The sequence below is a fragment of the Coregonus clupeaformis genome, chromosome 13 (assembly GCF_020615455.1).
Source record: "Coregonus clupeaformis isolate EN_2021a chromosome 13, ASM2061545v1, whole genome shotgun sequence".
Classification (NCBI taxonomy): domain Eukaryota; kingdom Metazoa; phylum Chordata; class Actinopteri; order Salmoniformes; family Salmonidae; genus Coregonus; species Coregonus clupeaformis.
In genome coordinates this window covers 50388817-50405868 of record NC_059204.1, presented here as the reverse complement: position 1 = coordinate 50405868, position 17052 = coordinate 50388817, and the positions used below count along the sequence as shown (strand labels likewise).

At 42.9% G+C, this 17052-nt stretch overlaps 1 protein-coding gene across 1 annotated transcript in view; it reads left to right on the top strand.

The window, feature by feature from the left end:
• Positions 1-17052, top strand: part of bco2a (beta-carotene oxygenase 2a) — a 122235-nt gene that overhangs the window by 59040 nt on the left and 46143 nt on the right. Inside the window, exons 4-5 of the mRNA XM_041894522.1 lie at positions 8371-8486; positions 8965-9067. Of these exons, the coding sequence (XP_041750456.1) occupies positions 8371-8486; positions 8965-9067 (219 nt within the window). The remainder of the gene's footprint in view (positions 1-8370; positions 8487-8964; positions 9068-17052) is intronic.

The following is a 17052-nucleotide window of genomic DNA, read 5'->3' as shown; positions in this document are numbered from 1 at the left end:
GCCCAACCTTACCCGGGTTGATGCTCCCCGTCGCCCGACCAGTACGGGAGGTGGAATAACCCGCACCGGCCTATGTGGGCGAACCGGGGCCACCATGCGTAAGGCTGGTGCCATGTAAGCCGGCCCGAGGAGACGCACTGGTGGCCAGATGCGTTGGGCCGGCTTCATGACATCCGGCTCAACGCTCAATCTAGCCCGGCCGATACGTGGAGCTGGAATGTAGCGAACCGGGCTATGCCTGCGTACAGGAGACACCATGCGCTCTACTGCGTAACACGGTGTCTGCCCGTACTCTCGCTCTCCACGGTAAGTCCAGGGAGTAGGCGCAGGTCTCCTACCTGACTTCGCCACACTCCCTTTAAGCCCCCCAAGAAATTTTTGGGTAGTACCCACGGGCTTCCAGCCTTGACTCCGTGCTGCCTCCTCATACCGCCTCCTCTCGGCTTTAGCTGCCTCCAGCTCTTCACGAGGGCGGCGATATTCTCCGGTTGTGCCCAAGGACCCTTTCCATCCAGTATCTCCTCCCATGTCCATGAATCCTTGATAGGCGTCCATAAATCCTGTGTAGGTAGGTCCTGTTGCCGCTTGACACGCTGCTTGGTCCTTTTACGGTGGGTTTTTCTGTCACGTTCGTCGAGGAGTGAAGGAGACCAAGGCGCAGCGAGTGAAAAGAACATGTTGACTTTATTTACTTAAAGCAACCAAAACAACAAACCAAAGCGACGAATGTGAAGTCCAATAGTGACAATGACTAAACAGGAACAAAAACCCACAACCCACATGAGAACACAAACAGTTTAAATATGGCTCCCAATCAGAGATAACGAGCCGACAGCTGACACTCGTTACCTCCGATTGGGAGTCACACGACACTACAAATAACTCACCCAAAACACAACCAAACGAATACACCCTATACAACAAAACCCCACAACAAAACCCAACAAAACAAATACACCCTGGCTCAAATACAAAAGTCCCGGAGCCAGAGTGTCACAATGACATAACTCCACCAGTCCTATTTATGATATAATTTACAAAGATTATACCTTTTTTAAACACTTTATCGAAAAATTATGTTTTTTTATCAATTAGTAAATTTGAGTTTAACCACAATATTTGTTGTATTATTTGTTCTGTCTTTTCTGGTGGATTAAACTGAAATTGTAACCAACTTTGTATGGCTTGTTTTAAAAATAGCTACAGTCAGGGAAAAAAGCATTTGATCCCCTGCTGATTTTGTACGTTTGCCCACTGACAAAGAAATGATCAGTCTGTAATTTTAATGGTAGGTTCATTTGAACAGTGAGAGACAGAATAACAACAAAAAAATCCAGATGAACGCATGTCAAAAATGTTATAAATTGATTTGCATTTTAATGAGGGAAATAAGTATTTGACCCCCTCTCAATCAGAAAGATTTCTGGCTCCCAGGTGTCTTTTATACAGGTAACGAGCTGAGATTAGGAGCACACTCTTAAAGGGAGTGCTCCTAATCTCAGCTTGTTACCTGTATAAAATACACTTGTCCACAGAAGCAATCAATCAATCAGAATCCAAACTCTCCACCATGGCCAAGACCAAAGAGCTCTCCAAGGATGTCAGGGACAAGATTGTAGACCTACACAAGGCTGGAATGGGCTACAAGACCATTGCCAAGCAGCTTGGTGAGAAGGTGACAACAGTTGGTGCGATTATTCGCAAATGGAAGAAACACAAAATAACTGTCAATCTCCCTCGGCCTGGGGCTCCATGCAAGATCTCATCTCGTGGAGTTGCAATGATCATGAGAACGGTGAGGAATCAGCCCAGAACTATACGGGAGGATCTTGTCAATGATCTCAAGGCAGCTGGGACCATAGTCACCAAGAAAACTATTGGTAACACACTAAGCCGCGAAGGACTGAAATCCTGCAGCGCCAGCAAGGTCCCCCTGCTCGAGAAAGCACATACATGCCCGTCTGAAATTTGCCAATGAACATCTGAATGATTCAGAGGAGAACTGGGAGAAAGTGTTGTGGTCCGATGAGACTAAAATTGAGCTCTTTGGCATCAACTCAACTCGGCGTGTTTGGAGAAGGAGGAATGCTGCCTATGACCCCAAGAACACCATCCCCACAGTCAAACATGGAGGTGGAAACATTATGCTTTGGGGGTGTTTTTCTGCTAAGGGGACAGGACAACTTCACCGCATCAAAGGGATGATGGACGGGGCCATGTACCATCAAATCTTGGGTGAGAACCTCCTTCCCTCAGCCAGGGCATTGAAAATGGGTTGTGGATGGGAATTCCAGCATGACAATGACCCAAACCACATGGCCAAGGCAACAAAGGAGTGGCTCAAGAAGAAGCACATTAAGGTCCTGGAGTGGCCTAGCCAGTCTCCAGACCTTAATCCCATAGAAAATATGTGGAGGGAGCTGAAGGTTCGAGTTGCCAGACGACAGCCTCGAAACCTTAATGACTTGGAGAAGATCTGCAAAGAGGAGTGACATGCGTTTTTCTGGATTTTGTTGTTGTTATTCTGTCTCTCACTATTCAAATAAACCTACCATTAAAATTATAGACTGATCATGTCTTTGTCAGTGGGTAAACGTAGAACATCAGCAGGGGATCAAATACTTAATTCCCTCACTGTATATTTTGGAGATGATTTCATTTTCAAATAACCAAAAGTGAGAGGTTGTAATCTGAATAAAGGGGAAAAGTCCATTCTTGAACATGGGGTGAGATATTCTTACTAATTTGCTAGAGAACCAGTTTGGATTTAAGTATACATTTAGGATGACTGACACCTTTAGTGAGAGGTCTAATGCTTTAATATTTAATAATTTCTGCCCTCTGAATTCATATTCATTATATAAATAGGCCCTTTTAATTTTGGGTGGCATGTCATTCCACATAAAATGGAATATTTTTTGCTCAGATAATTTAAAAAACAGGTCGCTAGGCGTAGGCAAGACCATAAGCAAATAGGTAAACTGGGATATGACTAAAGAGTTAATCAGGATGATCTTTCCACATATAGACATGCATTTTCCTTTCCATGGAAGCAAGATCTTATCTATTTTTGCTAACTTTCTATAAAAATGTATTGGAGTGAGATCATTTCTTTCTTTCGGGATGTGTATACCGAGTATGTCCACATCACCGTCAGACCATTTTATTGGTAAACTACATGTTAATGTAAAAGTTGTATTTTTTAGTGAACCAATACGTAATATAGTACACTTATCATAATTTGGTTGTTATCCAGAGAGATTAGAAAAAGTATCTAGATCCTTTATGAGGCTGTGGAGTGATCCAAATTGTGGATTTAAAATAAAACATAAATCATCAGCGTACAATTACACCTTTGTTTTTAAGCCCTGGATTTCTAACCCCTTGATATTATTGTTGGATCTGATTTTAACAGCTAACAAACTAGCTATGATTCCATTAACTTGTCGATGTTGGTAACCTGTTTAGGCAAATTGCGCATTAATAAATTGTCGACAGCCTGTTTGCCCTCTCACCTATCTGTTTCATGTCTCAGGTAGCCTGCGAAAGCCAACATAGATAGAATGCAATAATTTACGAATATTTGCCATATTCTAATAATTATTATGTGCCAAAGTATCGGCTCGATACGTGCCATGGTGAAACTTGCACTCCTGTAGATCTGAAATAATTTGATGGTGAAACTTGCCAGCCAACCAGAAAAGGAAGGCGAAGCAATTCAGGCATTCTTGAAAGTCAGGACAATCCTTGTCCTGCAAATAAACATTATTTTTATAGTTGAAAAAATGGACTTTGCAAGCAGTAGGCGTTTAGATTTAAATGAGGAGTGGAGCATTGTAGTTACGCGGTGACATCACATGCCCCTGCGTACCTTTAAAATGAGTCGGTAATCATAATTTATTCAAAAACACAGTTTCCATAATTTGTCGCAATATAGAAAGTTTGACAAAATAAAAATGTACCCATGTTGAACGGATACAAATGTTATTTAGAGAATGTTCTTTAAATAATTTCCTTATACTGAACAAAAATATAAACACAACATGCAATTTTATTGAGTTACAGTTCATATAATGAAATCAGTCATTTAAAATAAATTAATTAGGCCCTAATCTATGGATTTTACATGACTGGGCAGGGGCGCAGCCATTGTTGGGAGGGCATAGGCCCACCCACTGGGGAGCCAGGCCCAGCCAATCATTACAGCCCCCAGCTGTGCCCTGGACACCATATGTGAATTGATTGCCCCCCATCTATCCTCAGAGTTCGTACTGCTTGGTGACCTAAATTGGGATATGCTTAACACCCCGGCCATCCTACAATCTAAACTAGATGCCCTCAATCTCACACAAATTATCAACGAACCTACCAGGTACAACCCTAAATCCGTAAACATGGGTACCCTCATAGATATCATCCTGACTAACTTACCCTCTAAATACACCTCCGCTGTCTTCAACCAGGATCTCAGCGATCACTGCCTTATTGCCTGCGTCCGTAACGGGTCCGCGGTCAAACGACCACCCCTCATCACTGTCAAACGCTCCCAAAAACACTTCAGCGAGCAGGCCTTCCTAATTGACCTGGCCCAGGTATCCTGGATGGATATAGATCTCATTCCGTCAGTAGAGGATGCCTGGTTGTTCTTTAAAAGTAATTTCCTCTCAATCTTAAATAGACATGCCCCATTCAAAAAATACAGAACTAAGAACAGATATAGCCCCTGGTTCTCCTCAGACTTGACTGCCCTTGACCAGCACAAAAACATCCTGTGGCGTACTGCATTAGCATCAAATAGCCCCCGCGATATGCAACTTTTCAGGGAAGTTAGGAACCAATATACACAAGCAGTTAGGAAAGCAAAGGCTAACTTTTTCAAACAGAAATTTGCATCCTGTAGCACTAACTCCAAAAAGTTTTGGGACACTGTAAAGTCCATGGAAAATTAGAGCACTTCCTCCCAGCTGCCCACTGCACTGAGGCTAGGAAACACTATCACCACCGATAAATCTACAATAATCGAGAATTTCAACAAGCATTTTGCTACGGCTGGCCATGCTTTCCACCTGGCTACCACTACCCCGGCCACTAGCTCTGCACCCTCCGCTGCAACTTGCCCATGCCCCCCCCGCTTCTCCTTCACACAAATCCAGACAGCTGATGTTCTGAAAGAGCTGCAAAGTCTGGACCCCTACAAATCATCTGGGCTAGACAATCTGGACCCTTTCTTTCTAAAACTAGCCGCCCGAAATTGTCGCAACCCCCTATTACTAGCCTGTTCAACCTCTCTTTCGTAACGTCTGAGATCCCCAGAGATTGGAAAGCTGCCGCGGTCATCCCCCCTCTTCAAAGGGGGTGACACTCTAGATCCAAACTGTTACAGACCCATATCCATCCTGCCCTGCCTTTCAAAAGTTTTTGAAAGCCAAGTCAACAAACAGATCACCGACCATTTCGAATCCCACCGTACCTTCTCCGCTATGCAATCCGGTTTCCGAGCTGGTCATGGGTGCACTTCAGCCACGCTCAAGGTCCTAAACGATATTATAACCGCGATCGATAATAGACAGTACTGTGCAGCCGTTTTCATTGACCTGGCCAAGGCTTTCGACTCTGTCAACCACCGCATTCTTATTGGCAGACTAAATAGCCTTGGTTTCTCAAATGACTGCCTCTCCTGGTTCACCAACTACTTCTCAGATAGAGTTCAATGTGTCAAATCGGAGGGCCTGTTGTCTGGACCTATGGCAGTCTCTATGGGGGTGCCACAGGGTTCAATTCTTGGGCCGACTCTTATCTCTGTGTATATCAATGACGTCGCTCTTGCTGCTGGTGACTCTCAGATCCACCTCTACGCAGACGACACCATTTTGTATACATCTGGCCCTTCATTGGACACTGTGTTAACAAACCTCCAAACGAGCTTCAATTCCATACAACACTCCTTCAGTAGCCTCCAACTGCTCTTAAACACTAGTAAAACTAAATGCATGCTCTTCAACCGAACGCTGCTTGCACCCGCCCACCCGACTAGAATCACTACACTCGACGGGTCTGACCTAGAGTATGTGGACAACTACAAATATCTAGGTGTCTGGTTAGACTGTAAACTCTCCTTCCAGACTCACATTAAGAATCTCCAATCCAAAGTTAAATCTAGAATCGGTTTCCTATTTCACAACAAAGCCTCCTTCACTCATGCTAACAAACATGCCCTCGTAAAACTGACTATCCTACCGATCCTTGACTTCGGCGATTTACAAAATAGCCTCCAACACTCTACTCAGCAAATTGGATGTAGTCTATCACAGTGCCATCCGTTTTGTCTCCAAAGCCCCATATAATACCCACCACTGTGACCTGTACGCTCTTGTTGGCTGGTCCTCACTACATATTCGTCGCCAAACCCACTGGCTCCAGGCCATCTATAAATCACTGCTAGGCAAATCCCCGCCTTATCTTAGCTCATTGGTCACCATAGCAACACCCACCCGTAGTCTGCGCTCCAGCGGGTATATCTCACTGGTCATCCCCAAAGCCAACACCTCCTTTGGCCGCAATTCCTTCCAGTTCTCTGCTGCCAATGACTGGAACAAATTGCAAAAATCTCTGAAGCTGGAGACACTTATCTCCCTCACTAACTTTAAGCATCAGTTGTCAGAGCACCTTACCGATCACTGCACCTGTACACAGCCCATCTGAAATTAGCCCGCCCAACTATCTCATCCCTATATTGTTATTTATTTTGCTCATTTGTACCCCAGTATCTCTATTTGCACATCATCTCTTGCACATCTATCATTCCAGTGTTAATACTAATTGTAATTATTTTGCACTATAGCCTATTTTATTGCCTTACCTCCATAACTTGCTAAATTTGCACACACTGTATATATATGTATTTCTGTTGTATTTTTTTTTACTTTGTTTTGTTTTACCCCATATGTAACTCTGTGTTGTTGTTTTTAATCGCACTGCTTTGCTTTATCTTGGCCAGGTCGCAGTTGTAAATGAGAACTTGTTCTCAACTGGTTTACCTGGTTAAATAAAGGTGAAAAAAATAAAAAATAAACAGACAAATACTCCTCACGTTCATCAGCCTTCCGGGTGGCTGGTCTCAGATGATCCCGCAGGTGAAGAAGCCGGATGTGGAGGTCCTGGGCTGGCGTGGTTACATGTGGTCTGCGATTGTGAGGCCGGTTGGACCTACTGCCAATTTCTCTCAAATGACGCTTATGGTAGAGACATGAACATTCAATTATCTGTTAACAGCGCTGGTGGACATTCCTGCAGTCAGCATGCCAATTGCACTCTCCCACAAAACTTGAGACATCTGTGACATTGTGTTGTGTGACAAAATTGCACATTTTAGAATGGCCTTTTATTGTCCCCAGCACAAGGTGCACCTGTGTAATGATCATGCTCTTTAGTCAGCTTCTTGATATGCCACACCTGTCAGGTGGATGGATTATCTTGGCAAATGAGAAATGCTCACTAACAGGGATGTAACCAAATCTGTGCACAAAATTTGAGAGAAATAAGCCTTTTGTGCGTATGGAACATTTCTGGGATCTTTTATTTCATCTCATGAAACATGGGACCAACACTTTACATTTTTGTTCAGTATATATCTGCCATTTCCATTACATATGTCGCAATATATTTTCTACATTGAATAAACCTGGAGCAATGGAAACCTGCCTATTGTCAATGTTGCAGTGCTATTTCAGGGTGTAATCTCAAAATAATATTTGGTGGAGTCAGTTCGAGTGTGGTTTCCAGATTCTGCTGATCTTTTCTGTTTAACAGTGAGGAATGTGACAAAGAAAGGACTTTCTTCAAGATCGTTTTTTTTAGGACTATTTCAGAGCAAGTAAACTCAATTCAATGAATAATTCCTAAATGAGATGTGCCTCTCTTCAAACTGTAACTCAAGCTGGTCTGCGGCCCGGGAAACCGGGTTGAGGCCTTGGGGGCTTGGCTACAGTCGAAGGTTTTGTAAAATTAAATTGGGGGACTGGGGGGAAGAAGAAGGGAGGCATTTGCTCTCCTCAAGGGTTTGCAAGCAGCAATAGGAGTCTTTGCAAGCAGCACAACTCTGCAAGAAATATGACTCTTTGCAAGAAATATGACTGTTTGCAAGCAACTTTAATCTTTAATTGACCTTGCAAGCCATGCACAGGCTACAGTCATTTACCAAGGTTTATAAAGAAAGAGTTTGTCCAAAAATTTTATAAGTCAATCACTCATTATTTTGTGTAGGCCTACATCAGAAAGGAAAATGAAGAAGTATCAACAGCAACAAGATGCATTTGCCCCCCATAGAAATATAATTATATTCTACATTCTATTTCTGTTTTCTCCCTGCAGAGGCAACGGACAACGCCAGTGTTAGCTTTGTAAAGTACAAGGGGGACTGCTTTGTCAGCACTGAGACCAACTACATGTACAGGGTGGACCCAGAGAGCCTGGAGACTCGAGATAAGGTACAGTGAAGACACAATAATAGGAGATAAAAGTCAGCCAAAGAAAACAATGAGCTCAGTGACCAGACACATTTCACAATCATACCCTTGCACAAATGTACTTATTTACACAACTTATGCAGTGTTTGAAATATACATTGATTCTTGGAAGTGCCCAAAGTCTTGTAGGGGTGTCCGACGTCAATATCTTTGTGGGGGGGCTCACATTGATATGTTTATTCTTATGGGGGGGGTGCCCAGACACCATTTAATTCAAACCCTGATTATGTAATACTATTTTTTTGTCATTTGAATTGGAGGAACCATAGGAAATTGAGAACAGATTGTGATCTGTATTTGACTTTCTGGTCAAACTCCCACTACTCCCTGCTAGGCTATCTGCTGACACATTTGATGGTGGACTGAGCCTCTGAGACATGTGACCTGACATACATTGGTAACAGCTGTGTACTTTATCTGACCTGTTCTTCTACTACAGGTGGACTGGACCAAGTTTATTGCTGTGAATATGGCCACTGCCCATCCCCACACCGAACCAGACGGCACTACGTACAACATGGGTAACTCTTATGGCAGAAAAGGTCAGTCTACATAGAAGCTCCACTGGGCCCACATGGGCAGGGCTCTACGGTTAAACTTTTTACAAGGAGCACATGTGCTCCTAAGTTGAAAAATGTAGGAGCACAAAGAAATGTAGGAGCACAATGAAAAAGAGTAATCATATTAATGGTAAAAAATGCCAGCAATTACAAAATACAGTGTTAAGGAGCACCAGAATAAAATATTTTTAAGATTGAGATGTAGCCTACATTGGGCCTATATGAATCCTAGCTACTTTAAAAGGTAAAGAAGCTCTCCCTTTTTCTGTCTTTCTGTTCTCCCTTACTGAAGAAAATGGCTTGTGACAAACTGTTGTGGCAAACCTTTGGCCAATTCGCCGCAAGCTAATATTTTTACAAGCAAATTAGTTTTGAAGCAAACTGTTGCGGTAAATTTGCGGCAAAAAACTTAAAACTAAATGTAGTAAATATGCTAAACAACATCTATTCAATGTCTTTAACAGATAAAAAATAAATCCAATACAACTTGAATCATCAGCATGGTAATGAAGAAAATAGCAAAGACTGGATATTTCCCAAATAAATGGTTTAATCTTTTTATGTAGCTACAACATTTTACATGAGAGAAATGTGAACACTATGGGGATGTTGACCTTAGGATTTTTAAAGGGACAACTACAGAATTACACTACCAGTCAAAAGTTTGGACACCTAGTCATTCAAGGGTATTTCTTTATTTTTACATTGTAGAATAATGGTGAAGATATCAAAACTATGAAATAACACATATGAATCATGTAGTAACCAATAAAGTGTTCAAAATATCAAAATATATTTGAGATTCTTCAAATAGCCACCCTTTGCCTTGATGACAGCTTTGCACACTCTTGGCATTCTCTCAACCAGCTTCACCTAGAATGCTTTTCCAACAGTCTTGAAGGAGTTCCCACATATGCTGAGCACTTGTTGGCTGCTTTTCCTTCACTCTGCCGTCCGACTCATCCCAAACCATCTCAATTGGGTTGAGGTCGGGGGATTGTGGAGGCCAGGTCATCTGATGCAGCACTCCATCACTCTCCTTCTTGGTAAAATAGCCCTTACACAGGCTGGAGGTGTGTTGGGTCATTGTCCTGTTGAAAAACAAATGATAGTCCCACTAAGCCCAAACCAGATGGGATGGCGTGTAACTGCAGAATGCTGTGGTAGCCATGCTGGTTAAGTATGCCTTGAATTCTAAATAAATCACAGACAGTGTCACCAGCAAAGCACCCCCACACCATAACACCTCCTCCATGCTTTATGGTGGGAACTACACATGCAGAGATCATCCGTTCACCAACACCGCATCTCACGAAGACATGGTGGTTTGAACCAAAAATCTCCAATTTGGACTCCAGACCAAAGGACACATTTCCACCGGTCTAATGTCCATTGCTCATGTTTCTTGGCCCAAGCAGGTCTCTTCTTATTGGTGACCTTTAGTAGTGGTTTCTTTGCAACAATTCGACCATGAAGGCCTGATTCACACAGTCCCCTCTGAACAGTTGATGTTGAGATGTGTCTGTTACTTGAACTCTGTGAAGCATTTATTTGGGCTGCAATTTCTGAGACTGGTAACTCTAAAGAGCTTATCCTCTGCAGCAGAGGTAACTCTGGGTCTTCCATTCCTGTGGCGGTCCTCATGAGAGCCAGTTTCATCATAGCACTTGATGGTTTTTGCGACTGCACTTGAAGAAACTTTCAAAGTTCTTGACATTTTCCGGATTGACTGACATTCGTGTCTTAAAGTAATGGTCAACTGTTGTTTCTCTTTGCTTATTTGAGCTGTTCTTGCCATAATATGGACTTGGTCTTTTACCAAATAGGGTTATCTTCGCAATTTCTGAGGCTGGTAACTAACTTATCCTCTGCAGCAGAGGTAACACTGGGTCTTCCATTCCTGTGGTGGTCCTCATGAGAGCCAGGAACACATCAGCCAGAGAGCTGTGCTTCCTCCTGTCACAGTACATACATGTATTGGTCAGTGGAAAAAACACATTCTCGCAACAGTCTTACAGCGGGGGATTCTGTTCCAGGCAGCTGATACACTGTGGTTTGTAGGAATTCCCATGCTAGGGCACAGTGGGAAAGTTGATATCAAACACATAATAGGACTTGATGCACACATCCAGTGCCCCAAGCAGTGTACCTTGCTCCAATGCCGGTCCACTAATGACTGTAAACACCTGTGAGCAGTCCCCAAGAGCCAACACAAATGGGTAGGGTCTAGTCACCTCCGCCTGGTAGTCAACCATGTTGGTCCCAACCTGTTAGAGAAATCATTTGATTTTGGATTATATGAGGACTTGTGCAAAGCATGGAGGCACACTGACAATACCATCACACACAATTTATTTTGTAAATTTTATAGCCATTTACATCAATCAACAACCAATCCCAGTTTGATACCTACATCTTCCATTCATTTGGGGCTGGGGCTCATAGGTTCATTTACATAATACTAACCACATTTCCATCCAACCATTTGATGTGGATGAATTACCTGAAGCATGAAAAAAGTCACGACCAAGCTGATGGAAACATGAAATGGTTGGATGGAAATGTGGTTAGTGTTGTGTAAATTAACCTATGAGCCCCAGCCTAGAGACAATTTGTTCATTCGACATGGTGGGGTCTTTTAGTGTCGTTAAAATTAGTTATGCTAGAAATGGCGGTGGAAACTCCTTTATGTGCAAATATTGATATAATAACCATCATATCAAAGTAAACTTAGAGTCACGAGATGATATGTTGTGTGGTCCTCCCACTACGACTCGGGAAATCATGCAATTTATTAGGCTGCATATTAAATAAATGAAATTCACAGGATGGTGAATGTGCAAGGTGATGAGCTTGATGCTCTTTTCCAATAAATACGGAGGGTCTTATTCTGGTGACATGATCGATGTTTGGCTGCCGTTTGACAAACACAAATAATGTCGCTCTTATCCATATTAATCGTATAATATAGACAGCCTGCCTCCACTGTATGTGCGAGCTGTTGGCTAGAGTGCACGTGCCAGACCAGAGTGGGCACATTTGCTATATAACGCAACAGTTTGTGACAAAACCATCAGTACAGTTGAAAATGCAATGGGGTTTAACGGCAAAAGTTATTTTTATGTGCACTATGTCATCATGCTCACACAGCCTTTACATGCAACAAGTCAGTTTGCTGGAAACATCTTCAATGGGAAAATGTGCATATAGTTTTATGTAGATTTCAGAATATTTTCATGAAAATCTGTCGCAAATTGGATTGAAACCTATCTAATGTCTTGGATTATGCAGTAATGCTTAACATATTTTGGAATGCTGTTCCTTTCATTCAAGGTTTACAAAATGCCATCATCTAATTTCCCCATCAATCTCTATGCCTATCCACTATTTAAAAACTTACAGGCTGCAAGTCAATTAAGGACTTTCTGGTCTCATTGAAGCTGGGTCAGAAGGTCTTCCTGCCCATCTTGTAGACTGGTGTTGGGAGGACCACTGGCAGAAGTCTTAAAGCGATGCCACCTTGTGTACCTGGAGAGAAGAATGTTTAGTGAATAACTTGATTGTTTCAGGCTGAAAATAAATGAGCATCCGCAGCACCACCAGCAGGGTCATTTCAAACTATACCTGTACTTTGAAGATCTTGGGCCTGCTTCTCTCTGGGCTGGCAAAGCGATTTTTTTGGTCCTTGAAGACCGCGATCCAGTTCAGTGAGTTTCCCCGAGCAGTCCGGGTTTAAAATGTAGAAGTCCTGAGCAATCTGTAGCAAAGCAGACAATTATATATTTTGTATATTTATTTTTACAATTTTTTTTTGACAACTTAACATTAAAATGTTAATTTTACATAATGTACATATCCACAAACATGAATAACATCACGCTTGCTCAGATCCACATGTTCCCACCGTATTCACACCCAATGCTGTTTCTAATGCTTGTGAGACTCTGCCCCATATGACTTCAAATTGTGTTGTTGTAGCCAGACAAACGCTTACTTTTCCATTGCAGTTAATCAATGGTCTGGCTAACACCTAAATCTTAAAGTCCTCCTGACTTCAGAGTCTGGAATGGCTCTTTGATGTTGTTGACACGAAGCGTCGATAATGAAGGGGGCTGTGCTTTTACTGGTTGGCTCTCCTCTGTGTCTTTCTCATTTAAAAACCCACAGCCACACACAACCCCTGAGCGCCGCCCCCTTCTATTACATTGGTTGGATTTTCAAATCCAAACAATAAGATGTATTTTTTTCCTTGAGGTTGAGACATTTGAGAGAACCAAATCTAACCCCAGCCAATAATTTATTAGCGAAAATTGCATTAAAACCCCCTAGAGTCGATTGATGCATCGGTGCGTCAATCTAAGTAACATAATAAACAAATCCCCATCTAAATCTGTCAGTTTAAGCTAGAGATACACTATGCTGTATATACAAAAGTATGTGGACACCCCTTCAAATTAGTGGATTCGGCTATTTCAGCCACACTCTTTGCTGACAGGTGTATAAAATCGAGCACACAGCCATAGCAATCGCCATAGACAAACATTGGCAGTAGAATGGCCTTACTGAAAATCTCATTGTAAAATGTCTGCCCTGCTAGAGCTGCCGCGGTCAACTGTAAGTGCTGTTATTGTGAAGTGGAAACGTCTAGGAGCAACAATGACTCAGCTGTGAAGTGATAGGCCACACAAGCTCACAGAACAGTACCGCTGAGTAGTGCTGAAGCGCAAAAATCGTCTGTCCTCGGTTGCAACATTCACCACCGATTTCCAAATTGCCTCTGGAAGCAACGTCAGCACAATAACTGTTTGTTGGGAGCTTCATGAAATGAGTTTCCATGGCTGAGCAGCCGCACATAAGCCTAAGATCACCATGCGCAAAGCCAAGCGTCGGCTAGAGTGGTGTAAAGCTCACCGCCATTGGACTCTGGAGCATTGTAAACGCGTTCTCTGGAGTGATGAATCACACTTCACCATCTGGCAGTCTGACGGACAAATCTGGGTTTGGTGGATGCCAGGAGAACGCTACCTGCCCCAATGCATAGTGCCAACTGTAACGTTTGGTGGAGGAGGAATATTGGTCAGGGGCTGTTATTTTATGGTTCGAGCTAGGCCCCTTAGTTCCAGTCAAGGGAAATCTTAACGCTACAGCGTACAATGACATTCTAGACAGTTCTGTGCTTCCAACTTGTGGCAACAGTTTGGGGAAGGCCCTTTCCTGTTTCAGCATGACAATGCCCCTGTGCACAAAGCGAGGTCCATACAGAAATGGTTTGTCGAGATCGGTGTGGAAGAACTTGACTGGCCTGCACAGAGCCCCGACCTCAACCCCATCAAACACCTTTGGGATGATATGGAACGCCGACTGCGAGCCAGGCCTAATTGCCCAACATCAGTGCCCAGCCTCACTAATGCTCTTGTGGCTGAATGGAAGCAAGTCCCCGCAGCAATGTTCCAACATTAGTGGAAAGCCTTCACAGAAGAGTGGAGGCTGTTATAGCAGCAAAGGGGGGGACCAACTCCATATTAATGCCCATGATTTTGGAATGAGATGTTCGACGAGCAGGTGTCCACATACTTTTGGTAATGTAGTGTATGTTATTTTTTGCATTAGATGCTTCTCCATCCGCCAATGTCGCACTTCCACATATGCGGTGAAAGGTGGCAGAGATAGAGCAGTGTTTGTCAGACCATGAGACATCCCGAAAATCTGTCTTCTCATGAAAACGTCTAGCGTCCGAACAGTTTGACCTACAAACTATTATGACCACTATGGAAAGGGGAGACTCATGAACCCTACAAGGTGTCACAGGACTCGTCTGAAGGTGGTTTTTAAAAAAGTATAAAGATATAGTAGTTTTGTGCCTACCCCAAAAAAGGGTTAAATGTGTGTTAAAAAAACAAAAACGAGTTAATCTCCACAAACAGAATCAAATTCAAGTTTAATGCAAAAAATTTAGACACGGATACTCAGACTATCTCGACTGTCTTGGCCCCATTCTGTCTGGTCCACTGAGCCCTTTGGATCGCGGTCTGCTTCATGTACTCAGCAACCGGGTTTGCCGGCCAGATGTTGTTCAGCCACTTGGTCATTGGGATGCCTTCTCTCATTTGACTCTGATGTGACCACAGAGTATTCAATGAATGATTAATTCCTTTCAACAATCAGTTTTCAATAGACAACAAATCTTTCAACATGTACCTGGCAAGACCCGGCTACTGCTCAAGCTTGGTGTGTCCTGTTGTGGAAAATAGCCACTATACTTTATTACAAATAAGGTCTTACAGAGTTTTTGTTGCATCAAGAAATGACTTTATTACAATTTCAAAAAAGCCGATACCAGTCTGCAGAGTGGCACCCCTTTCTGTTTTCCTCAAGTCACATTATATACCATCATCCCCCACTCTTCTAGCTCTAAATCCCTCCCTCTTCAGTTTCCCGCTCTTTATCACTCCACACCCACCTCCTTTGTCCCTGAGGACGGCTGAACTATTACTCCAACCAATCACTCGCTCCCCTGTCTTGCACACACACTCATGTTTAGTTTAAACATGACAAGGCCCTAAATTACACAAACCTCACCCCCTCATGCTGTAATCAATCAAGAAGATACCAAGGAGACAAAGGTCTAGCCCAAACTCTATTCAACCCTGGTGCCACTCCCTTCACTGTGTTTGAAGAGAGAGACAAAAGCCACAAATTAGTTTCAGTCTCATCAGATAAGACAGCCATGGATTTAAGTAAGAGCAAGCACTCTGACCCTAGGGCAGATTTCCTCTCTACTTCCCCACACAGTGAAATTAAATGACCCAATACAATTCCTGGCCCAGTAACAAACATTTCTAACTTTATGCTCTTGATTAACCCAGTTCTACCTCATAGTCCATTAAACTCTACAGTTCATTAATAATAATTCACCACAGTGTCAGGTTGGTCACTGTGACAGAATATCTGTGCAAATGACCAATAAAACAAGTATGGTAAAATGAAGGCCAAACTGTCTATGGTAGCTGTGCATGTAATGTATCTAGTCCCAAAGTAGCTGCATGGTTCTTAGAGGCTCTGGTGAAGTTAAGTCTTTCAAGTTTCCAATAAGGTTGTACTATTGATTATCGATGACAATGTGGAAGTCGTAGATGCTGTTTTACAAAGCTCTGTCCCCACTCTCAGAAAGACATTTCTCAGTTTTACTTACCCTCAAACTTTGGAATCAAAGAGGCCTGGTTCCACTCATTCAGCGTATCTTTTCAAAGCTGTCCATTCATTGGCCTTGACCTCTGTATTTAGGTATTGAAATGTTAGAAACATAGCTAGCTAGCTAAACTTCTTCAGTGGGGGTTATCGGTGGTTGGCATCCAACATCATGGTGCATTACTGTCACCTACTGTACTGGAGTGTGGGCCAGAGACTGGGAAAAACTAAATCCTACCTGCCAGCCCTGTTTCTATTAAAAATATATATCTATTTTTGACCGTATCGAATGACGTGATACTCAGTATACTCTTTAAAATAATTTGCTGTATCCCCTTGTCCCTCATACTGGATCTCAGCCACTCTTTCCCTCTCATACTGCCCACACTGTATCAGTACATGCTCCACTGTGTCTGTATCCTGGCATTAATCACACTTTCCTGTTGTATGCTTTCCAATCATATTTAAAGTCTTATTCAACTGGCTTATTCACCCTTAATCTTGTAAATATAGCCTCCTCGCTGCTGTCTCTTCCTGCCGTCCTCCCCTCCCCTACTTTCCTCTGTACCTGGAATAAATGCCTGCCCTTAATGTCTCTATTGCTGCTGCCATCTCTGCACCACCACTGTCCATATCAGGCTTTTTGCCTTGCTCATCGAAAACATCAACATCCCCACTACTAAGTGCTTGTTTAGCCAGTACATCAACTGCCTCGTTCCCCTCCACCCCGACATGGGCTGGGAACCAAGTAAATATTGTCTGTATACTCATCTGTTTAA